Genomic DNA, 26,916 nt, shown 5'->3' with positions numbered 1-26,916 from the left:
TCTAACTGATAAAGGGCCACCATCATCCTCATCTCTATGTCTTTAGAAATCAGGAGGAAAAAAAGGGTGTGTTAATATTTAGAAGATCTGATCAAAATGTTTTAGCCTGAAAGGATTGTTATCTTGTGCAGATTTTGTAAATAGCCAAAGGTTATCCATGGTATACTAAAATATGAAAATTACAATGTAGTTTAAAGTGTTGTTTCTTCTTTCACAATCAAGTCAACCTAGACACCAAACCCATAAAATCAATTATTGGGTTATTATTGAATTTTTATAATTGAATTATTACTGAATTCATACTGTTACTCAAAAAAATACTTTCAAACATTCATTCATGCGTTAACATCATGCACCAGGATGAATCTCCTTCATTTGAAATTCAGAGTGTAGATCTTATTCATTACATGTTTTAAAAGGTCAATATTTTGCTGATTTGCTTGGGCATCTGTATTAGTCAATGAGGAAAAAGTAATAAGGAAATCTGTTAAATACTTTGCTTCATGACAACACATCATCCCAATCTGCAAAGTTACCAAAGGCTGTTCAATGAAACTGGGAATTCAAAGAGATACCACACTCACAAATATCCTCCAGACCTGGCCCCGTGCACTGTATCTCCCCACTTCTTCTCCAATCTGAAGAGCTACCTTCATGGGACACACTGGCAATGATGATGTCAAATCTAAGCTATAGAACATTTTATTTGCGTGGTACAGAAATTCTTTGTGAATGTTGTAACCAGTGTATTTGTGTCCAAAGGGATTATATTGAAAAAATAAACTTCTATAATTTTAATAATTCTTTGCATTTATATAGCACTTTTCTCACTACTTAAAGTGCTCAGCAATTGCAGGTTAAGGGCCTTGCTCAAGGGCCAACAGTGCAGAGTCCCTTATGGCATTTATGGGATTTGAACCGGCAACCTTCTGATTCCCATTGCAGATCCCTAGCCTCAGAGCCACCACTCCACCTTTAGAAGTGTTTTGCTAAGTAAGTTAGGTTGAAAGTGATTTGATCACCCTCAAGGAGATTGTTTTCACCTGTCTGCTCTTGAGGAACATAAGGCCATGAGGAACTGAAGAACTTTGCACGATACAAGTCTGATGACTTTTTTTTGATTAGGTCAGCAGAACTGAAACCCACTAAACATGAAGACTGGATTGAACTTAATGATCAGTCTCTGGAACTCCTTGCAAGTCTCTGTTTTGAAAACTACTCAGAATGAGTGCAGAGTCTTAAGGTCACCAAATGAAGAAACTGAAAATTCAGAAAATGAAATATTGGGCAGTGTGTTACTTGGAGCTATTTAAAAAGCAATTTGGTGCTGAGAAGCAGTTCCTGAAATCTGAGGCTTAATATACAAGCAAAAGATCCAAAACATATTTTTGAGGACTGAAGCATGAAACAAAACTGTGAAATAAACTGAGACTGGATGTGTATAATTCTCTGATTTATGACGGAGGAGATGACTGTTTCCTTATTTACTACTTACTTTGATAACAATGAAGCTTCACCACCTTTAAAAAAAAACAAACACTTCCTGTCTTGGTTGTATGAATACTTCCTAACGGTTACAATACTGTATATAAAGTATATTTTAATGCATATATAGCAAATTATTTTTGAATTTTATATATTACATCTGATTTTTATTTAGCGTATACAGTAATTTTACTGAATGTTACTTTGTGTTTTAAGTACATGCGTGAATGTGCAAGAGCGCTGTTGGCTCAGCAATGGAAGGTGCACTGTAAAAAATAAAACTGAGTTTTTAAAAATCAGATTTAGTCGGTTATATAACATCTATGTAATTAATATAGAAAAAAAAAATAAAGGCACAGTTAGTATGAATTGTAGTCATCAGCTGAAAGAGTGTGCAAGAAAAATAAATATCTGGGAGTATGCCTGCAATAAATTTATATACCAAAAGAAATGAGCATAACTGAATAAAAAAATGTGTCTGCAGTTAATTAAACAGAGTAAAGTACCAGACCAAGTAGACACTGTCTTGTCGTTACCCACTGCAATTATATTCTCTTATTTCACAGGAAAAGTATAATCCACAGGTTAAAAGAAAGAATAATCAACACAATTTAAGATTACTTGTTTATCCATAAAGTAGGAACTTTTAACTTACATGGTACAAGGCTGTATCTGGAATTGGGGTGTTTAAAGATTCTTGTCGCATTATTTCCATTTGTAGTCCAGGTAACAAGTAATGGCTGGGACTTCCTCCCTTATCCCCTTTCTTTTTGGATCTTTTGCCTGTATCTCGTTTGCTGCTTCTCTGTGTCAGATACTCGTCCTGAGGGATTTTATCATCACTCACATACCGCAGCAAAGAGTCTTCTACAAGACATAAATCAAGAAAAAAAAAGCAAAACATAAATATGGCTATGATCAAATAATTAATGAAATACAATCCCAAAAGTTTGGTAAGCATTGCTAATTAAACATCTTTCTTTGATTCATATAGCCGCAGCAATTAGTATAAAGTACTACCCAAAAACAGACCTTTATATACAGTATGTTACATACCCAATGCAGTTTGTGTTGGTCGAGAAATTGCATAATAAAGATTCAATTTAAATGAAACCCGACCAACTCTGGATAATGACATATGATGTGAAAAACGTCCAAAGAAAAACAAAAAACCCTCATGTAACTTGTGTTTCATAATCCTCCATAAGTCATAATAATGTCAGAAATATCTTCCATGATGCTTTTTACTTGGCTCAAAATGTTCTATTGACTCCTCTTTCTTTCTATACCCATAAATAAAGTAACTTTTTATGATAAACTCTCATATGTATAAATGGTTTTAAATGAGCTTGTTAGTTGTTGGCTAAGTCTTTCTTTGTAGCCTATTGTTTGTTGGCTAATGGTTGAAAGAAGGAAAAAAAAAATAGTAAAGTGCTGAGAATCGTAAAAAGACAGAAAGCAAAAATGAAGCATAAAACATAGAATTTCCTACTGTGTTTTAAATAGAAAAGACATGAATACACTAAAACACAATAACTTGTACTTGTACTTGTTACTACTAGATTTGGTCAATACTCCCCCCACCCCAAATTAAATTAAAACAAAATCAGAGAACAAAAAAGAATATATCTGTAGTGATGATCGATAAGTTACAGTATGTTCAGCCACTCACTCTAAGAAAACATCTGAAGTAACCTCTCAACTTCACCAGTAACAAACACTGTTATACAGGCTTTTAACCATATGAGTAAGGACATTTTGATTCAGCATAAATGTAAATCAGATTATGATTTGAAAACAATTTGAACTGACACTACTACTCATGTATTTATTCTTGGGCTTCAAGCCAAAAATAAGTAAATAACAAACAGTTATGACTGCTATATTGCTTCAGTGATGGGCATTTTACTACATTTATTTAGAAAAGGCAAACATTATAGTTAATCCCTAATGTTGTGGTAAATGAACATTAGTTTTACAGACAAAAATTAAATGTGTACTGCTTACCTGAGTGATGCTGCATAAATATATGCAAATCCTTTTATTTCTGGCAGAAAAAAAAATGGCTACATATATTTACATTACTTTATGTCAATATTTTTGAGTACACAGTATTATTTTTCCATGAAATGCTATACTTTTTGCATTGCTTAAAAAAGCAATGACACAGTTAGGTGTATTTATTTTTATGTAATGAACTTTGTAGAAGGTTCAGTTTATTATGATAAATAATGTTAAAAAAATCTGTCACATTACTATTTCTTGTGAAAATCATTTCAATGGCACAAAAACATTTTGCCTATTACATTAAATATGCAAGAGATGGATTTAATTTTAAATGTATTTTCTTGTGTTACAGAAGGAGATTATTGGCTATGGATTGTGTATCGTACTAACAATCTATTCAAATGTTTGAAACACCTTCTAATATTACTGCTGTATAATATAGCAGTCATTTTCAAAATACCTCAAAGTTAGTTTTCATAAAATTAAGGGCTACAAGTAAAACAAAATAACCAAAATTGTTTATAGTAGCAATGTCCTATTAAACTCCTATTTAATTCATCTAGGAAGTGGTCACCTGTTTTAAATTTTGTTAAAAATGATAAATGTCATAATGACAGTAACATCAGAAAATGTGTACTGCCTGACATATTTGCAGAATACAGCCTATAAACACCAAGTGTTCATTCATGAAGTATGTGCAGTCCATAAATAAACACAAACATCAACAAACAAGCAAACAACTCACAGAAAAAAATACATAACATATGAACTTTTTTATTCGAAGAACAAAACACAATTCATAAAAAAGAAAAAAAGCAAGTATAATAGTATGTTCTGGAGACAACTGATGAAACAAAATAAACAGAAAATAAAAAAATGTCCAGCCCAGTCCTGGCATGCTTAATTCACTGTTATATTAACAATCCTTGCCAAATTCTTTTTATCATAAAGACAAATTGATTATTTCCAATTTAAATAACTGAAGACCACTTTTCAATGAGTTAGCGAAGGTAAGGTTGTGCTGCTGTAATCTTAAACATGTAACCTTTTTTTTCTCTTCTTTATCCTAGGGACAAGGGAACTGGATATCCCCTTTTCAAAGTTGCTTGCAACTTCCATCTTAGTATTTGGTTTATGAAAACCATAAAAAATTGACTGTAGAAATTATACAGCCACAGCAGGCAAAATCCTGGCATGGAATTCACCAAACGGAATTATGTTTTGGCATCACAGCAAATCAGAATTTCACTAGATTTTTTGCAGTGAATAGGTAAGACGACTTGTTATTTTTTACTGCATATACTTCTTTAAAACCCCCTTCTTCCAGGATGTGTTGAAACTTATTCTACTTCATGGGTTAAGATAAGAATAAGGAACATCAATTTGACAAATGAAAGTAGACCATTAAGTTCTCCAAGCATATTTAGATATGCCTCGTCTGTCAAATACATGTATTGAATTGAAAATACTTAGCAAATTTGATTAAATTCAATGATGATCTGCAGAATTTGAAAATTAAAACTAGGATTTTATTTTAACTTGTATAACAAGTGCACACTGTACAGGAAACTACCTTATTTAAAAGTGATATGAGAACTCACCAACAAGGAAACAGTTAAAGTCTCTATTCAGGAATATTCCTGTGATACTATATCAAAGCTGAACATGTTATAACCAGAAGCTTAGTCTTCACCAAGAAGGTCATATTGCTACCCTGTGTAAACAAACACTAGAGAGTGACCAGCAATCAGAGCCCTCATCATGTGCAAGGCCTCAGCTCATTCCAAAGCTCTTTGATTCCCACATAGCATTTGGTCACTTAAGTATCAAAGGAGTGTTATAAAAATCTAGAATTACTTTCTGATTAAAAGAACTGAAACAATGAAAACTTATGACTACTTTATGTATTTGTCCCAAAACAGTATAAATTCCAACCAGATAGGATAGGTTACACTGTGCGCTGAAGTAGCAGATTTGATAAAATATACAGTATATACATATTTTAATTTTAAATTCCTCTTCAGATAAAAATTGAGTTTTTGACATTAAACAACCCAACAGGTATAGCATCTGTCTATCTTATTTTTCAAGGATGCCCAACATAGCAAACATTTCCTAAATTTGGTTGTACTTTTAAGATACACTGGATTTCTTTTATAAATATAGCCATTCATACATGCAGACTGTCTTGAGGAGGGTATGCCGAAATTCTAAGGCCAACCTGGACTAAATGTAATTCACAATCAAAACCCAAGGGCCAAACATGTAAAAATGTGTTTCTTCTTGAAATTATTCTGATAATTTATAGATAACCATCTCAAAAACAGATCATTGATTGTTTTATCAAACTATAAGAAAAAAAACAGTGGGTCTCTCTTTTAGGCTACAGTGTATATACAGTATTTACAGAACAAGCCTGGTGAAGGGAAAGGGGAAAATGAAGAGCGAGAGTGACATGACTAGCGCACATGGCACCCCTAAATGCATGTCTCCGATTGCATGATTCTACTGTCTCTGACCAAGTAGTATGTTCATATTATCATATTATAAGGAAAAGTGACTTGTGACAATACCACTGCTCTATTTGAATTTTTAATCCTACTTGTTGGTGTTTTTAATACACTAGTTTTCCTTTTTGCATCTCATCTGATAGCTCTGTACTGTAAACATGTTGGTTACCTCTAAATGTGATGTACTTTGCTGATTTCCATCACTGTAAAAAATAAAAATGACCAGTTTGTTCTTCAGTTCCATTGTTCATTTATGACTGGTGACATACCAAAACATTTCCAAATACCTAGATGTGAATTGTGAACAGTGACCCCTAGAGGATTTTAAGGATATTACAGAGAAAATGGCCCTTATCCAAATAATTAAAATAATTTACCATGTGTTATTTTTAGAAGATGTCTCCTGGTCAAAAAGGTCCCACCAGGTTAATGTTAGCCTGTAGGCCATGGTTTGACAGGTTATAATCTACAAAATGATCATTGCCTTATTCATATAAAACTTTTATAAGGTATACACCATCCCAAAACATTTTAAAAATACAGTATAGCACAGTTTGTATATCAGGAAGACAGGCAGGTGTATTAACTGCACTTAAAGATCCGAGTAGTATGGCTTTTCTTGTTTTGTAAATATTATAAATGTTTGACTACTTTTGTGAACTGTTTTTTTTTTAACTTATCTATATGTGCTTTTGTTCTTTTCTCTTTTTCTACAACAGACTGATTAGAACTTACTAACTAAAGAAAAAATAGCACAAATATTTGGCTGTTACTATAGCAATTTATCTTGGTCTTAGAGATATTGGTAACACTGTTTTGACATAAAAGCTGCAAAGCAGAAATATCAGCAATTGACCTCTTGCATTATGTTTTTTTTTCCAGGATTCTGAAACATTATTATTACTATTTGTCAGATGGCTTTTCTAAAGATGACTAACAAGATCAGGATCTCTTGAAATTGTTGACATAAATATGTTTACTACAGGCACACAGACACGTTCAGAAACTTGTTCAGAGTTACAGTATATGAGAGTCGGGATTTAAACTGGCAACTCTATAGATTCAGTGTTCAAGTCAACACGTCACATAATCTGCATTCTCATACATACAGTATGTATTATAAACTATGCTGACTTCTAAAACAAGTTCAGCTTATGAGCATGGACTGTTGTGCATATTTCTCCAAATAAATAATTTTACACTTTGAAAACCATAAATTCCACAAATAATAAAATCCCTGATAACAATCAGTAACAGGTCTTTGCTTAAATATTCCCTTGCAACAAACAATCAAGTTTTTACAAAAAGAAGAATTGAGTTAAGAACAGATCAAACCCCACCCCTGAGAGAGAGAGCAAGCCAAACGGCGTAAAATTTAAGGCTTGTAAACATACCTAAATTAATAAATTCTCTGTGCTTTATGAGCTTATTTTAAAATATTACTGATTAGATCCTGCCATGTTTTGAAAAAAGTCTGTACGGATCCTCTAACTGAGTATTTGATTTTTTCCAATTTTAAATAGTATAACACATCAGTTTCCCACTGACTTAAAGAGGAGAGTTTGGGTTCTTCCAGTTTATCAGAATAAGTCTGCGTGCCAAAAGTGTAGTGAATGCAATCACAATTTGTTTGTCCTTCTCCACTTTAAGCCCCTCTGGAAGAACCCCAAACACAGCTGTTAATGGGTTAGGAGGGATTGTGAGTCCAAGGCTGTCTGAGATGTAATTAAAAATGTTTGTCCAGAATAATGTTAATTTGGTGCAGGCCCAGAACATGTGACCTAGTGAGGCTGGGGCTTGGTTGCAACGTTCGCAGGTTGGATCATGCCCTGGAAACATTTTGGAGAGTTTTAGTCGAGACAGATGTGCTCGATAAATAATTTTGAGTTGTATAATTGTATGTTTTGCGCATATGGAGCTCGAGTGAATTCTCTGCATTGCTACTTTCCACTCCTTTTTTGATATATTAATTGAGAGGTCTTTTTCCCAGTGTCCTCTTGGATCTTTGAAAGGAAGGGATTGTAAAATGATTTTATATATTGTAGAGATGGAGTCTAATTCCTTAAAATTGAGCAATATTTTTTCCAGCGTGGATAAGGGTGCAAGATGAGGAAAATCTGGAAGGTTCTGTTTAACAAAGTTCCTGATTTGAAGATAGTGAAAGAAATGTGTAGTTGGAATGTTAAATTTGGAATGTAATTGTTCATAGGATGCAAAGACGTTGTCTATATAAAGATCTCTAAGCAAGTTAATTCCAAATTTTTTCCAGATATTAAAAACTGCATATGTTTGTGAAGGTTGAAAGAGGTGGTTGTCTTGTAGAGGTGCCACAGACAGAAGCTTCTCCATCTTAAAATGCTTTCTACATTGGTTCCAGATTTTAAGTGAGTGGAGCACAATTGGGTTATTAGTGTATTGCCGATAACGTGTGTTTATTGGAGCACAGAGCAAGGAATACAAAGAAGTACTGCAGGATTTTGCTTCTATTGCGGTCCACGCCTGTGTATGTTCTTCTATTTGTGTCCAGGTTCTTATCGACTGTATATTTGCTGCCCAGTAATAAAACTGGAAGTTAGGTAGAGCCATGCCGCCTTCTGCCTTTTGTCTTTGTAGGGTCGCTCTTTTGATGCATGGATGTTTTGAATTCCAAATAAATGAGGTTATTGTTGAATCTAATTGCTTAAAGAATGATTTATTAATGTATATTGGGATGTTTTGAAATAAAAAAGGAGCTTAGGAAGAATATTCATCTTAACAGTGTTAATTCTTCCAATTCTTCTTGCACTTCATTTGCATATTCTACCATATATTTGTGTGCATTTTCTCAAGTTACTCCAGTTTTCCTCTCACATACCAAAGACGTGCAATGTTGGATTAACTGGAAACTCTAAATTAGTCCTTTGTCTATTAGTGGGTCCTGCAATAGTCTGATTCCCTTTTCATTATTGGTTCATGTCTCGTGCCCACTACTGCCATCAGCAACCCATGACATTGAATTGGATTAAATTTTGTTATATGTGTGTGCATAGGGGAGAGTTTGAGGGCTCGGATAATCGCAATCTTCTCCTGGAAAGCCAAAGTGCGCTCTTTCTACTTAGTTGGTAAAACGCCTGCATACAGTAAATAAAGTTTTGTTTAAAATTTAAACCAATGATGATATGGCATCTTCTATATGTGAACTTAGAAAATGTCAGATATTCAAATATTTTACAATATTCAGTGTTTTATCTTTCAAATGAGAACTTGTTGAGGAAAAATCAAAACCATTAGACTGGCAGGTATTTTTGATTTCAAAACATGCGTTTACAGACATTCTTTACCCTTTGCATGAAATGGCCCTGCAAAAAAGCTGAGATTTTCTGACTTTGTTTTTTCTACAATAATTACAAAAAGTTTTCATTTTTTTATATAAGGATCCTGTGAAACATTTTCTACTAATTAAGTGATTATTATATATTCAAAAGCTATAGCTCAAAAGTTGTAGAACACCCCCATTCTTCCTGTTTTGTATTGAATTTAAGGAATTGAAGTACACAGAATAACAAAAGTGGCAAACTGCCAGATTAAAAAAATGTTAAGTTGCCAGAAAGTGAAAAAATAAATTGATTAAAAATTTTTTTGGTAACTAAGACATTCAGTATTTCCAAAGGCTAGCACCATTACCATTTGTAAAGATAGTGCTGCCACTATACTATAAAAGGCTTTTAAAGAAAACAGTACATATGGATATTGATTCTGCTGTTATAATAAATTATTATTGAAATTAATGGGTAATTCTCAATAATAATTTACTTTATTAGTACTTATAGTCCATTTCTCTTAATGCTGCATTTTTCTAATTGGTGTTTGATCTCCTACTACTAACAATAAAGGAGATCTTTACCTTTTCACCCGTTTATCTTTATTTGTCTCATATACTCTTATGTTGTGATGGTTCTCTGAGTGTTGTCATTAAAACACAACATAATGCAAAACCTGTTGAATATAAATCAAGAAGCATTATGTTCTCACTGAATAAACAACTACTGGGACTGCATCAGGAGCATCAAGTTGTTTCCAAAAAAAAAAAAAAGCAGGCTAAGGGAATTATGTCTATTTTTGGGCTGAGAGTGTGCATTGTGGGGATTTATATCTGCTCTTCAAATTCATCAGAAGCATCAATAAAGTTGATAATAGCAGAATTAACTCATCTTAATACCTCCTTGATAATGAAATGCATATTTAAAGAGGAATATGAAAGGAGGGGAAGTGCATTCAAAATAATATCAGGTAGCAAAAACTGCTGGTGGGAACTGAAAGAAAGACTACTCAAATTTAACATTTAAGACCCGGATACATAGAATATTTAGACTTCTTGAATAATTAGTCAAATACACATTATGCAAAAGTTAATATATACATTGCATCAAAATTATTCAGTAATGAAAGAATATGAATACAGTCAGGAAGAGAAAGAATCATTATATGACGGAATGATTGCAAATCCAAACAGGTAATAAACCCTCTGAACATTTTCCAACTCTTCCATAGTTACTGTAATGTCAGTATGTTCATGTAATGTTTCTCAGACATTTTGTGTTCATGAAACACTGTGTTGGAGCTTATAAAAATAATTTTCATTGATTTTGCTGGGCAGTTTCTTTTCAAATACATCCACTTTGCAATTACAGACAAACATGCACATTCTGAGAATCAGAAGAAGTAACCAATACAAAACATGGCTAAAACCCAAACAGAATATGTAAAGCAAATCTCAAAGGATCAACTATATGTTCTGTTTTCTTTGTTGGGTGCCTACTGCAGCTTACATGCAACAAAAAAGAAGAATGGCAAAACGTATAATAAGCAAATACTCCAATAAAAAGGCCTAAAATGCTTACTGTCAAATGTAACAGCCAACAAAATATGTGATTTTATTTGAGACTCTAATAATATACACAGTCTAGGAAGATGTTCTAGTAGAGTAACTTTTTTAATAAAAAAAAATCACATTTGGTGCTGTGTGTAGTGAAGAATGTTTTTGTGAAAAAAGGTGAGAATACTACTTACATAAACAAAGATTGTCTTTAGTACCATATGCATGATGGAGGAGGTGCATGAGAATAGGGGAAACAAACGGCTCAACAGCAGACACACAAAACAGGAATTGCAATGTATTTGCACAGTATGGGTTAGAAGTTCTGGGAAGGCAAAAACATTCAATGAGAGCCAACTCAGTGAAGTAATGACAAGTAGTTTAACAAATGCAAATATAGCATATAAGAGTTGGCAGTTATCCTACTGTGAAAATAACACAAATGACAATTCTTATTATATTTGCTGCTTGCCATCCAACAAATCCAAATAGCCATTCTGTATGATTCCAGGACTACATTACATGCTTTCCTCCTTTGGCATACGGTCTTCATATTTGTTAATCATTTATTAATTTATTTTTGTTAGAATGGAGCCTATTCAGAATGCACTGGGTGAAAGACAGAAACAGCTCTGGATGTGACAATCTGTTGACGAATGTTAAGAGTTTCCACAGACAATAACTGGGCTAGGATTTGAGCACAACTCTAGAGCATTTCACCAGCCACAGTACATAATCCATAACAGTATCATTCATATATTCTTCATCTTCACCTCCTAAATTAGTCAAAATAATGCATGGATTTATTAATATGTCAGGGAAACTACATTTTGCAGTCATTGCACAATTTTTTAAATAAATAATTTTCATTAAAAGATCATCATAAGGCATTCCTTTCCAATAGAACTTTACATTTTCAGAAAGGATATCTATCTTATTCCAAAGAAAATAATTTGAAGAAAAGATGTTTGGTTTGCATGACATATAAAACACTGTACATATTCCTTACAGGAAAACCATTTACAGCATCTAATCCCTAAACCTGATCTGAAGCCATAGACACAGCAAGCAAGAAAAGCTACCAGAAGCCAACTAGGAACTGAAGTGGCCAATAAGGAAATTAAATTGGCCTTTGGATTATGCAGTCACTGAGGGAACAGGAATTAAAGTTGCTGCCTGTCTTGTCCATTCTGCCCCACTGAATAAGTAATATGGGCTCTAATGGTGAGAGGTTTATTGCAAAAAAGTTATTTGATTAACAGTTGATTGGATAACAGAAAATGCAACAGTGCTCAAATGTCTAGGATAGAGATTTGGACTTTTTTTTCAGCTTTCCTGTGCCCCTGCCCTGGATAAGTAGGTTAAGAAAATGTATTAAGGCATGGATAGTATTATGTTTTTGGAATAACTATTAACTAGTCAAACAAGTCTGACAGGCCAACGGTCATCTCTATACTGTGAAATTGTTTAGTTCATATTCAGATTAAACAAACACTATTAAACTATTTCATTTAACAGAAATATGAAATCTAAAAAGGATTCAGTTTTAAGTTTTAACTTTTCAAAACACAATACAAAACAAGTACTCTAACCTAAAACAAAAGTCCCTAATAAACTTTATAATGAAACAATGACAGGTTTTTTTAAGTATAGCTTTTCTTTCCAATATTTTGGAGACCCTCCTCCTACCATAGGAAAAGGTAAGGTAAGTAAAGTAGGAGCCTTGACAAATTTGATTAATCATCTCTATCAATTATAGGTGTTCCAATATACCTATTGCTATATGGTTATTAGTGGAGATGTGCTCTGGAGAGGACAGGAATGAAGGTCAGTAAGAACAAGACAGAATACATGTGTGTAAATGAGAGGGAGGTCAGTGGAATGGTGAGGATACAAGGAGTAGAGTTGGCGAAGGTGGATGAGTTTAAATACTTGGGATCAACAGTACAGAGTAATGGGGATTGTGGATGAGAGGTGAAAAAGAGTGCAGACAGGGTGGAATGGGTGGAGAAGAGTGTCAGAAGTAGTTTGTGGCAGACGGTTATCAGCAAGAGTGAAAGGGAAGGTCTACAGGACGGTAGTGAGACCAGCTGTGTTATATGGGTTGGAGACGGTAGAATTGACCAGAAAGAAGGAGACAGAGCTGGAGGTGGCAGAGTTAAAGATGCTAAGATGTGTGCACGAGGAACGAGTACATTAGAGGGCCAGTTCAAGTTGGATGGTTGGGAGACAAAGTCAGAGAGGAGAGATTGCATTGGTTTGGACATTTGCAGAGGAGAGATGCTGGGTATACTGGGAGAAGGATGTTAAGGATAAGAGCTACCAGGTAAGAGGAAAAGATGAAGGCCTAAGAAAAGGTTTATGGATGTGGTGAGAGAGGACATGCAGGTGATGGGTGTCACAGAGCAGGATGTAGAGGATAGGAAGATATGGAAAAAGATTATCCGCTGTGGCAAACCCTAATGGTAGTAGCCGAAAGAAGAAGAAGAGGAGGATTAATTATAGGTATTCCAATCCAACATTTATTGGCATCTCTCTGAGGGTATGATAAATTATGCTCTTATCTACAGGCTTGTACTCTACACATTGTGCTACAAAACCGAACACATTGTGAGCCTTCTTAATGGCTTCTAAAAAAATCTGAAAGTATATAGTGACTAGTCCACTACAAGCCCCTAGTACTTCTCATAAGCAGTACTTTCAATTTTCAGATCTCCCACTGTGTACTAAAATCTAATATTATTAGTTTCATTAACTAGATCTAATATCCAACCTATCTAGCTTGGTATTATTGGCAAACCTAACCAGCTTATTATTTATATTCCGATCCTAATCATTTATATGTATAGAATTTATTTTCTATAACCTTTGCATCACCTGCCCTGTAGTGTCTTGGGAGAGAACATTGCATGCCGGTGCCCTGTCCACATCTCATTCTCTAGTTTCCGGGTGTCCCAGTATTTAGCTATCTGGTGTGTCCTCTACACATACATGGCATGCTGCCCCTTTCAACATTCCCTGGCATGATGACATGAGATATCCCTTCAAGTGCATACTTTGTTCTTTTTAGGACTTAGATGAACCCCGGCCCTCCCCTGTACCTTCTTATCTTCCTGCCATCCTCGGCCAACAGGGCTACTCATCAAAATACTATTGAAAAATATAACATTGTGCATACATTTATTTTGCTCCAAATAACAAAGCAATTCTGACTTCAAACTTGTCAAATATAAGTCAGAGTTAGGATCTATGGATAAGGACAAGTGTTTGAAATTTTATTAGCTTGAAGCTGTCGTCTTAATTAGCATGTTATATTTTCAGATTTTGTTGACATGAGACATAGATCAGCAATTTTTATAATGACCCCAGTCTGTAAGTACAGTCTCTTGTCATTATACAGCTAGGTGTAGGTAATATTGAACCTTCAGGCTCCTTCTGTCTTTGACGTTCATTGCAGTTTTAGGTCTAAAAATAGCAAAGTGCCCTGGAGTCTTAAGAACCCATTGTGCTCACACATCTTCTTGTTCAAAATAAACCTGCTTCTAATTAAACAGAAAAATCATTTCCACTCACACACATACACATGCTTCCAGTGCATAGAAAGATTGGAAAAGGTTTAATTTGATCACACTGATGTACATGCATTCACTTGAAGGGTTTTTATCTATACTTGAATTTAAAAAAAAAACTTCACTTTTTATATTTTGAATGTCAATGAGGAAGCTCATATTAGGGCCCTCAAACTCATAAGTAATGGAAGTTTTAAAGGCAAACATGGAAGATTAAGTAATGTAGTAAAATATATAAAAAATGAAACACTCAGAATATATGTATATCCTTTGCGTACTGGCACATTTATTTCTAGAACAGATTGATGACTAGCAATCTGATTCCTCTACTCTAACCCATGGTAGAAGCCTTTATAAAGCTAATATTTCAATTTGAATTAATTTCAAAACACTTTACCTTCATATTTTGAAATTCGTAGCCATATTGACTGAAGTAATGTCAACATGGAAGAGAAGCACACAATACAGCTATATAACTTAATATCCTCAAAAAGGTTGATCAAATTTAGGGATACAGATGGCTGGAGACAATCTCAGCGGCACTGGACACAAGACAGGAGGAAGACAACAGATGCTTGAACTTTCAACAAATTGTCACACTATTTTTATTAAAAGGAAAACCATCCTGATTTTCTTCAAACTTCTCAATGTCACACTATAGGACTGGATAAAATGTCTAGTTGGACAGCTCTTCAACTTTAAAAATGCAGTTGATGAATACAGTGGACTCTGAGGACATCAATTTATGTGACTTAGAATCTCAAGGGTAACTTCTTATACAAGTACTTCAAAAATTTTCATCATGGTCCAGAATCTTGTATTGCACTGTGAAACCTCTGAAAACTCATCTCAATCTGGTAGCCAATCCACATGGGGCATGCCACAATGTTGGACCATCTTTTTTCTTTTTCCTTTCTGATTTTGCATGAGTAACACAAAACAATGAACAGACAATAGCTCTGACTCCAAAGTTCAACGTACTTTCCCTAACTGTTAATTTTTCTTTGGAGCAGTCAGTGTTTGTGGGCATTGAATGTCTGGTTGTGGGCTCATTGGCTGTTAGCTTTCAGGGCCACAAGAACCCAAATCTACAAGTTGTGACTCACTATGAGAAAATCAAACCATCAAACAATTGACTTTCTACCAATCACAGCAAGTCTCTTAGAATTATGTAACTGAAGAGTATGACTGAAAATTGTAGGAAAAATCATCTAGCCTGATGACAACTTAAGCAAGTCTCTGATTTAGCTCAAGTGGACATGACTAAATCTTTGATGGTTAAATTGTTTATAGGCTTGAGTTCTACTCTGTCTTGGAAGGCAGGGAAAAAGCTTCTTGTTTTACATATTCCACATTGTAAAAGCTAAATATGTATGCTTATAAGCATTACTGTCATCCTTGACAGTTGTCTATTTTTCCAATCTCATATTAATAACATCACCCAGTCTGCTTATTTCCACCTACGTAATATTAATCGCATCCGCCTCTCACTCACTCCCCATACCACTGCCATTCTTGTTCACAGTCTTGTTACTATTGCAATTCACTCCTCTTTGGTCTATATAATGTGTTTTTTATTTATTTGTTTGTTTGTTCGGTGTCCTTGAATTCTTAGAAAGGTGCCATGTATAAATAAAATGTATTATTATTATTATTATGACTTACAGTATATGGTTCTTCACACTCGTTACTTAATTCATTTTTTTATTTATTGTAGACTTAGCTGTAGAACCTTTTGACCTGCAGCTTAGAAGATTAGCACTGCAATTTGTCTTTCTAAGATGAACACAAAGGTTTGAAATGAAATTTGCTCAGTTATGAAATAATCTGCTATTGGTGCAAAGGGAGACGGCAAGATTAAGAAAACATTTAATTACTTGTTTATCTACAATGCAATCTCAGATGCTGATAAATGAAGATACTGTTGTCTTACAGGAAGTCAGGAAGAAAAGCATAATTTATAAAAGATAAAATTCAATGCTGAAATTGGCAAGTAGTCTTTGTACATGCTGTGAGAAAATCTTTCGTTCAGTACTGCTTCAATAGTAAGGCTGTGAAGTTAGGCTGTGAAGTTATACACCAGGTATTGTAGTTGACTCAATGTTTTCCACATGTACACAACAAATGAAGCTCCAGAAAAAATAAAGGTTCCTTGAAATTAGCCCAAACAAAACGTCATTTGTGTTAAAATACACAACAGACTAAATCTGGAGCCACACACCCTACTCTCATTATTATCACTGTAATCATTTTATTATTATTATTTAACTGTGCCATATTTAATTGACATCTTTATCTAACAAATCTTAGAATTCTTGGCACAATTTTTCACTATTGGAGTACAGGTGAGATACGTGACTTGTTCTGGGTGAAACGGTGAGTGGGAGGCAAGCAACTCAGTATTGGACAAACTGGGTCAATGTCACTTTATACTGAGGATTCATAATGTGTTGGTATACATTTCTAGTAACAAGACAATATTAAAGTTTTTCTACTGGAGTGAGAGTTAGTTCTGACTTAGAACCTCATTAAGACTAGCTTATTGCATTGTATGATACCTCTCAGAACTGACCAGCGCCCTCTAAAGGGTATTAAAATTGTACAGTATATTTCTTTAAGTCATGTTTTAGAGTTCAGCGATGGTAGCACACAGTGGTGAACAACTTACTCAAAATATCTATGCATGTATCATAACCAAACTGTATACAGTATGGCTTGAGTCATTATTTGCCTTTATACACGTAGACTATACAACACAGGAGCCAACTTCTCAAATCTTACACATTAGCATGTAAATTTCATTTTAGACTAAAGAAAAATCCTAAATTAAACAGCATATGTTTATACTATTTTGTGCAATCAATTCACTTGAATTAATTTCAATTAAATGAACGATTTTACCAATTTTTTGTCACAAAAAGGTTTTTAGCAGTACTAGGTGCCTTGCGTAAAGCTATAAATGAAGTGGCACACAGGCTTGCTTATGAGTCCAAAAACTTTTCAGGCCCTTATAAATTGCCCCACAATCACTCGATTTGCATATACATTTTATGAAGGTGTTCAACTACTGCAGTGAGAATATGAAGCACATCATGGTAGTTCACGGTGCAAGGCTGGAACCTACCTGGAATAAAACAAACACTCACCATTCTCTACTGGGCCTGTTTTACAGCTGCTAATTAAAATAAAAGCAAATTTGTGCACATTCATAGAAAATCAAACACCTTGCATTTATGTTATAAATACAAAAAAGTGACTAAAGCTGTTTTAGTTAACCTTATAAGGTGGCAAAGCTGCTACAGTGCTTTGTATTTATAGCATCAGAATGGATTTGTCTCCTTCCTCTGGGTTTTTCAACTGGATTAAAGAGGTTTGGGAATGTTGCGTTATAGTAAAATAAATTTGATTTCAGCTATTTTGCTGAAGATGGCATGACTAACTGTGGCTTAAAATGATATCTATTTCATGTAAAACTGAGTTTACATTAAAATCAGATGGCAATAGAAACATTGTTGTTATTTTCATATGGTGCTATTTATTTGTTGGATTTGCCACCCTGAACAACCAGCCTATAAGCTTTATCCACCATGAAGAATTTATTCTGTGTGTGTTTATTTTTTCCTGAATCACTTCTCTTTCCATTGGGTGACTATGGTCCTGCTTAATCTAAATGAATTCTAAACCCTAAAACACAACCAATGATCATTTTCAATTTTTTTCAGGCTACCAATAAACCACCACAATAGATCATTTTGTAAATAAAAATATACCTTGCATTTTTTGTCACTTTTTAATTTTAGAAAAAAAAATATTAGGACAATCAATATAAGATAAAAAGAGACTCATTTCACAATTCAGCTAAAGTAGTTTTACATGAAATTTAGAGATCAATTGCAGACAATTTGGAACTCTAAATGAAAAGCTACCTCACCTTCAGGGCATATTGTATATGTCCATATTAACTCCCACAAATGTATATCTTTACAGAAAAACTATATAGAAAAAAAATATTTTAAACTATATCAAGACTTCTGAAGGGGGGTTTTGCAGTGATTTGCAATGTGTGACATCATAATCACCAAGCTCTAAGAGGTCAAAATTAGGTTGGGAACTGATATGATAAAAAGTACAGTAACTGAGTTACGAGAATCTATCAAGTAGTAGAAGAGTAAAAACAGTAAAAATATTTACATATACAGGTAAAATTCTGTTACAACGAACTTCCAGGGATCTAAAAATTATTTAGTTGTAATGAGATTCTGTATTTGTAGCTACACTGCTTTCTTTAACTTGCGTCCAAGCATCTGCAATCATTTCAATAGCTTCTTTCGCGTTAATTTTAATCTTCTCCTGTCTATGTTATGCTGACGAGAATTTTTCTCAGCATTTCCTTGCAATAATACACTTTCAGGGTTCGAATGATGCCCAAATCCAATGGCTGAAGCACTGCTATGCAATTGGGTGGGAGGAATTAAAAGCGAACATTATCTAAATGCAAAAACATGTTGTGTGCAGCACAGTTATCAATCAGAAGCCGAATCATCCTTTTCTTCTTCTTCATATTGTGAGGTTTCTGAACTCTTTTGGGATCTCCTCCCAATACTCCCCACCCAACGGGAACATCACGCTGAAGTGCGTCCCGAAGCATGATTGTCACGTCTGTGGAAGATTGTTTGTCCGTTGCTGGGGCAGGGCAACAGTAGACTCACAGTGCTGCAGTGAGGTGCCACAGCAGTGAATTCTAAAAGATCGAGGTCACGCTATAAGTCCCTGTCTTACACCCCAAAACACGAGGCTGAGTCTCAGTACCTTAGCAAAACCAGCTTTATTCAGCTTGAAACAGGAACAGCAGGGTTATTTTTTGTAGCAGGATCTGCCACTCTGCTATAGACAGACACAGCAGTCACGCAGGGTTGTGGCCAGGTTAATGGCCAAGTAATCCTGTTCACTGCATTTACAATGTTCCTTGCATCACTCATCGAGTTTTCTTTGGCGGAGAGATGCAGCAGAGCTGTGAGCCTGCTGTTGCCCCAGCAACATATAAACAGTCTTCCTCAGACACAGTGATCGCACTTCAGGATGCTCTTCGATGTATTCTCCATTTGTGGACGGTCCCAAGAGAGTTTAGAAAACTCAAATTTTCTTGAATGAGGGCTGCATTAATAGGAATGTTTCTTGAACGAGCATCAACGTCTTCAAATGCAGCAGTTTGCATACATTTGCAACCTGAAATTTGTTCTTCTTTTTTTGCTCGGTCTTTCAAGAAAGTTGCCAGTGTTGATGGCGAAATTCCAAATTCACTGGCAACGTCTTTTTTCTTTTTGCCGCAATCGAGAGTTGCAAAAATGTAAACTTTTTTTTCTAATATGAACTGTTAATCGTTTTTTTGTGTCTGCCATTTCTATAGGAGTGAGTTAAATTCCAATGGATGTTTTTCAAATGTTGATGAGCAATAAGCAAAAGGTATCACTGAAAACCATCTAAAACAAAAAAGCAAAAAAAAAAAACACTACAAGAAAAGTTAGAAGAAAGAAATTTTTATTTTTACAACGTTTCTGTTTGGGGATCGTTGTGCACAACTGAGCTGTGACCACATCTGTGGATGATTTATTCAGGCATTTCAAGGTGACTTCGTTGTATTGAAAGTAGCTGCTGGAATGTACTTCGTAGTAACGAGATTTCTATGGACTCGTGTAATATGGGGAAACTGTCAGGACCATAAAAATACTTCTGTATAATGAAAATTTCATTGTAATGAAATTTTACCTGTTTTTTTTTTGTAATTGGACTACAGGAGGGTTACAGTAAGTGACTTGTAGGTTTGTGGTTTAAAGATCAGTGTCTAAGCCAACTCAACAATCCAGCCACTCTGTATGTAGTATGGTATTTGCTATTATGTTATGCACTACAAATTACAGTGGACTAAAGTTATTCAAAAAGGTATTATATTATTATTAATTGGAACCATTTTTGAACTTTTCAGTGCCAGGTTAAATACCTCAATAGAAAGTATAATACTAAAAAACAATTAAATCTTTTTAAAGCTCACTTCATCCCATTTGGAATGACAGAAGACCAAAGGCCTTTGGAAAAATCTGCAAGATGACATTCCAGTCATATTTGGGTCTTTTATAGGTAAACTAGCAAAATACCCACGCTTTGCAGCAGCAAAGTACTGCCATAAAATTTTTATTAAGAAGAAAAGTAAACCTTTTTAAACTGAGGGAAAACATACCAATAATTATTTGTTAAGGATCTCTTTGCATACCACGTTGCCAGTTCAGCCCTTCGGTTGTAATATGACCAAGCTGTGCGCGGAGCTTATTCTTGAGCATGCATAGTACAGTTGGCCATGTGAAAAGCAATCTTGCCTCAAATCTCACAGCTTGGATTGCTGCTGTCATGATCGGTTTGAGTTTCATGGTTTGTTTCAATCACAATAATACATTCTATTTATATAGCGCCTTTCCCATGCTCAAGGCACTTACAGAATATAAGAAAGAACAGCAGGGTATACAGTATATAGCATAGTACAAACAAAATAAATAAATAAAGAAGATTAAGACAGTAAATTCAGAGAAAGCCTAACAGACAACAGAATTGATGGTCTAGCACACACATACAGGTTACATGAGCATCTTGACAGAGAGGTAAACTGAAAGAAGGGGAATGAAGTCAAGTAGAGCTAAAAGCCTTCCTGAACAGATGAGTTTTAAGTTGTTTTTTAAAAGAATTTATGGAATCAGCTGATCTGATTAATTTCGGTAGGTCATTCCAGAGTCTGGGCGCTATACAGCTGAAGGACCTGTCACCCATGGAGTGTAGATTAATGTGGGGCACAACAAGATTGCCAGAATCAGAGGGCTTTAGTGGGCGGACAGGTACATAGTGATGGTGAAGGTCACTGATGTAGTTTGGCATGAGGTTATTTAAGGCTTTGTAGGTTATTAGTAGGATTTTATATTTGATTCTGTAAGACACAGGGAGCCAGTGAAGACGGAGCAGGATGGGTTTGATGTGCCCACTGCTGCTGGTTCGACAGTATTTGCAGGACTTGTTGTGTTGAAGTGACATTTGGCATCTGTCAAGCGTTGTAAGCATACAACCGGTTTCATCGATAACTTTGCATTCAGCTTTTGAGAGTTTAAACATTCATAAACATCAAAGTGTCCACTACTGAAATCGTCACCTGTGAATCTAAAATGTTTAAGAGGCATTGGTGGTTGTCCAAAGGTGTAAAATATTTGGCCATTTTGGCACACATGAAAGCGACAACCGAACAATTCAGCGGCAGCCATCAACTCACATGCAGAAGCATAGGTGAAGGGCTTAAGCATTTCACTCTTATAGTGCTGCTGTGTAGTATAATTATCTCCTGTACTGTCATCAGTCCACACCTTGAACCTGTCCCAGTCATTCAATACATAAGACACAATATTCCTCCGGATATCAAGAGTGAGCCTGATATGGCCATGCAATATGTAACACAGAGAATGGAAAAGCAGGGAGACGTGAAGGGAAGGTAGAGGCCGGAGCGACGGACGGCCTTATATAAGCAGGCAGCCAACAACGTGGGAGGCGCTGGGATGGGGGACACAACGACGCCTCACACGGTGACCGAGCTGCAGGCTATGGACATATATGAGTACGTAAGTAGGATTCAGTTAGTGTTGGGAACCCGCGTACCAAGTTTCTTGAAGATGGGCCCATAAGTAGGATTCAGTTAGCGTTGGGAACCCGCGTACCAAATTTCTTGAAGATGGGCCCATAAGTAACAAAGACCATTGGAAAGTTCAATATGGCGGCCGACAATAGCGTCATACCACCGAAATAAGTATGTACATTCATTTCGGTTAGTGCAGGGAAGCCGCCTACCAAATTTTGTGAAGATGGGGCCATATATAAGGAAGTTCAACATGGCGGATGTTGTTGACCGTTATGACCATTACACGTAGAATTTCAAAATGAGACCTGCTTAACTTTTGTAAGTAAGCTGTAAGGAATAAGCCTGCCAAATTTCAGCCATTTACCTACACGGGAAGTTGGAGAATCAGTGACATTGGAAAGTTCAATATTGCGGCTGACAGTGGCGTCATACCACCGAAATAAGTACGTACATCAGCTTCGGTTAGCGCAGGGAAGTCGCCTACCGAATTTCGTGAAGACGGGGCCATAAATAAGAAAGTTTAACATGGTGGACGTTGTTGACCGTTATGACTGTTACGCGTAGAATTACTGAATGAAACCTGCTTAAGTTTTGCAAGTAAGCTGTAAGGAATAAGCCTGTCCAATTTTAAGCCATATACTTACACGGGAAGTTGGAGAATTAGTGATGAGTGAGTGAGTGAGTCAGTCAGTGAGGGCTTTGCCTTTTATTAGTATAGACTAGCAAAATACCCGCGCTTCGCAGCAGCGAAGTACTGCCTTAAAATATTTATTAAGAAGAAAATTAAACCTTTTTAAACTGAGGGAAAATATACCAATAATTATTTGTTAAGGATCTCCTTGTAAACCTCATTGTCAGTTCGGCCCTCCGGTTGTAATGCGACCAAGCTGTGCGCTGAGCTTACTCTTGAGCATACAACGTACAGTTGGCCATGTGAACAGTAATCTTGTTTCAAATCTCACAGCTTGGATTGCTGCTGTCATAATCGGTTTGAGTTTCATGGTTTGTTCCAATTACAACTGTATTTGCAAGACTTGTGTTGAAGTGACATTCGGCATCTGTCAAGCGTTCTAAGCATACAACCGGTTTCATCGATAACTTCACATCCAGCTTTTGAGAGTTTAAACATTCATAAACAGTGTCCACTACTGAAATCGTCACCTGTGAATCTAAGATGTTTAAGAGGCATTGGTGGTTGTTGAAAGGTGTAAAATATTTGGCCATTTCAGTACACTTGAAAGCAACAACCGAACAATTCAGTGGCAGCCATCAACTCACATGCAGATGCATAGGTGAAGGGCTTAAGCATTTCACTCTTCTATTGCTCCTGTGTAGTATAATTATCTCCTGTACCGTCATCAGTCCACACCTTGAACCTGTCCCAGTCATTCAATACATAAGACACAATGTTCCTCCGGATATCAAGAGTGAGCCTGATATGGCCGTGCAATATGTAACAAAGAGAATGGAAAAAGTAGGTGCCATCTCTGGGAATGGAAACCACTTGGTAAATGACGGTTCTTTGATCGATGGTGATCGATAGACATGTTAATGCGGGTACGGTTGGAATGATAAAGGAAATGGGTACATGAACAATGTTAAGTAAGTCTAAAATACATACACAATAACTATAATCGTAATAAATGAACAATAAAACAGCGGAGAAGGCGTGGATTAAATAAAAAGGCTGTCGTTATCAGCAGGGAGACGTGAATCCCGTGGCGAAAGCAAGGAAGGGAATGTAGAGACTGGAGCGACGGACGGCCTTATATAGGCAGACAGCCAACAACGTGGGAGGCTTGGGATGGGGGACCCAACGCCGCCTCACACGGTGACCGAGCTGCAGGCTATGGACGTATATATGTACTTAAGTAAGATTCAGTTAGCGTTGGGAACCCGCGTACCAAATTTTGTTAAGATGTGGCCATGAATAAGAAAGTTCAACATGGCGGACGTTGTTGACCGTTATGACCATTACGCGTAGAATTTTGAAATGAAACCTGCTTAACTTTTGTAAGTAAGCTGTAAGGAATGAGCCTGCCAAAGTTCAGCCTTCTACCTACACGGGAAGTTGGAGAATTAGTGACATTGGAAACTTCAATATGGCGGCCGACAGTGGCATGATACCACTGAAATAAGTACGTACATCGGTTTTGGTTAGCACAGGGAAGCCACCTACCAAATTTCGTGAAGATGGGGTCAGCCTTCTACCTACACGGGAAGTTGGAAAATTAGTGACGTTGGAAATGTTCAATATGGCGGCCGACAGTGGCGTCATACCAATGAAATAAGTACGTACATCGGTTTCGGTTAGCGCAGGGAAGCCGCCTACCAAATTTCTTGAAGATGGGGCCATAAATAAGAAAGTTCAATATGACTGACGTTGTCGACCATTATCGACCGTTATGACCGTTACGTGTAGAATTTCGAAATGAAACCTGCCCAACTTTTGTAAGTAAGCTGTAAGGAATGAGCCTGCCAAATTTCAGCCTTCTACCTACACGGGAAGTTGGAGAATTAGTGATGAGTCAGTGAGTCAGTCAGTCAGTCAGTCAGTGAGGGCTTTGCCTTTTATTAGTATAGATAATTAAAAAAACTACAATAAAAATTTTTGTGGAAGGAATTTTAAAGGAAAGCATAACATATTTATGCGCTATTATTGCATCTAATAATTCACATTCTCAAAAGCTATAAAGGAAATAATAAATGAAAGAACCGCATACAAGAGATTTGGTTTTAAAAGTGCTTTTATCCCCACAGCACACCTATGTTTCTGACAAAAGATTTTATGTTAATCTATGCAATAATTTTTACAATGAAAATTTAATTTATTTTGCATTTTATTTTTTTTTTTTAAACTTTCAGGGTTCCCAATGACATGAATATTTAACACTTAATCAATTTAACTTTAAATTCGGGTTCACTGATTCTTAATCCATAATCTTAAAATCCTAAAGTGAGTGTTCATAATAAACTACAGCATTTTGCCATATAAATAAAAATTAGAAGCCATCAGGGAGACAAGTTCTCACCTCGTCTTCCTTCTCTTTTAGGCTTAGAAGGATCTTCATAATCGCCAACCCAATTATATTCCACTGGCATAGAAATAGGTCTCAGTCTGCCTAGAATTACAATAAAAACAGTATTCGAATCAAGATACATTTAACATTCTTTCTGTGAAATATTAACTTTATTTGTTTTTATTTTTAAATGGTAGGAAACTTATGATTGATCTCCCAAAAACTTTAATAACATTATTTTCAGATAATAGAACTTTATGCAAGATTTAATGAAAATACAGGTGGCGTTAGTAAAGATCAAAATTACGTTAAAATTTTCTTTGTCTTAGGTTTTTATGATTGACGTAGTGGCCTACTTGGCCAGGTACAATTGTTTGTAAATTTTGTAATTCTTTGCTACGTTGCTGCCTTGGGAAACTAAACATTTTTTAGATGAATCTACAATATTATAATATATTTATTTGGCAGAAATTAGTGTAACTTGTTTGCTAAAAACAAAACACTTTTGATGCAATGCAAGTCACAAAGTATACAAGAAGAATCAATTACTGCAGTTTTGTCAACTAAAATATTTCTTCAGATCTAAAAATATGTTTGTATAGAGACAGCCACACAACTTCTTTTTACTCTTGCCGTTCCTTTTTTAAGGGTCAGCTGACCTGACCTTCAGCTTTTCCTCATTTTTCAACCCCTTGCTCCCACACAGTTCCACCATCTGAACTTATCTCACCTGTATGACGTCATCCCTAAGACAGTAATTATTGGGCCTTTTTTTTTTTAAAAAAAATATATACTTTTGTGCAACTCATATCAAAGTATCCTAAAATGTTGTCAGTGAAACATTTGAATGACAGCAATAAAATAGTTCCAATCAATGACAATACATTATTCAAAAAATGTGACTTCCGTTTCTGTGCTGAAACTTGGCTTACATATATAAAAACACTTCCTTGTTGAAACTTTGCCTAATGGATTTACCTTCCTTCTGTATCTCACAGAATAGGCTAAGGAAGTAGACTGACTTTAAATGTATTATTCTTAATCATGTTTAGAAACTTTCTTTTGAGGAATCTGTCAAATATATGAAGAGTAACCATATTTTAGGATTTTTATGTGCTCTTTCTGTGAAAATTCAGAAAATCTGAAAAAATGTTTTCTCCCTGATTAAATAAGAAAGAGAAAAAGAAGGCTGACAAATGTAAGTGATATAAAGTGGGAGACTTACTGAAATATGTCATTAAGGCTCTAGCAAAAGTAAAGACAAAGGCTAAAAATACATCCACCCAACACTGAACTCAATATGGACAGAAAGAATCGGACAATACAAAACTGCTGTTTACAAAGCCTGATTGATTACCATTCCAAAATACGAATTCCAAAAATAATTTGTTTAACAGAAGTATAAAAGACATCATCACACAAGTCCAGAGTTTTAGGAATATATAAGCAAGACTCCTGCAACAAGGTACATATGTGGTTTACGGCCTTACAAGTAAATGCCTTGTTTCTAATGTGAGAATGGAAGATCATTTTATGACCTCCAAAAGGTGAAGGCCACCTTAGAGACAGGATCTAGTTTTACAAGCAAACCTCCAACCTTTACACCCAAAAGAAAAACAAAGCTTTATAGGACAGGAAAGACTTATGAGCTCTGGACAAAAGGCAAAATTGATTCTGGGGACAAGAACACACCAAAGTATAGCTCTGTAAGTTCATACAAATGAGAGGAAGTCAAAGAATGCTTTGAGTCGCTACTGAAGGTTTCAAAGCAACACATGACAAACAGCCAACTTGACACCAACAA

At 35.5% G+C, this 26,916-nt stretch overlaps 1 protein-coding gene across 10 annotated transcripts in view; it reads right to left on the bottom strand.

Moving 5' to 3' along the window:
* The window catches only part of cnksr2a (connector enhancer of kinase suppressor of Ras 2a), a 763,738-nt gene that overhangs the window by 279,785 nt on the left and 457,037 nt on the right, over positions 1-26,916 (bottom strand). For 7 of the 10 annotated variants that reach the window (XM_039745560.1, XM_039745565.1, XM_039745561.1 and 4 more), the window contains 2 exons: positions 25,125-25,214; positions 2,141-2,352 (listed from right to left, as the gene is read on the bottom strand). In XM_039745560.1, coding sequence (XP_039601494.1) covers positions 2,141-2,352; positions 25,125-25,214 — 302 coding nt within the window. The remainder of the gene's footprint in view (positions 1-2,140; positions 2,353-25,124; positions 25,215-26,916) is intronic. The other 3 variants (XM_039745562.1, XM_039745564.1, XM_039745569.1) reach the window with 1 other exon arrangement.

The sequence above is a fragment of the Polypterus senegalus genome, chromosome 2 (genome assembly GCF_016835505.1).
Source record: "Polypterus senegalus isolate Bchr_013 chromosome 2, ASM1683550v1, whole genome shotgun sequence".
NCBI lineage: Eukaryota > Metazoa > Chordata > Cladistia > Polypteriformes > Polypteridae > Polypterus > Polypterus senegalus.
Note: the sequence above shows the minus strand (reverse complement) of the source record. Positions and strands in the feature narration are given on the sequence as shown.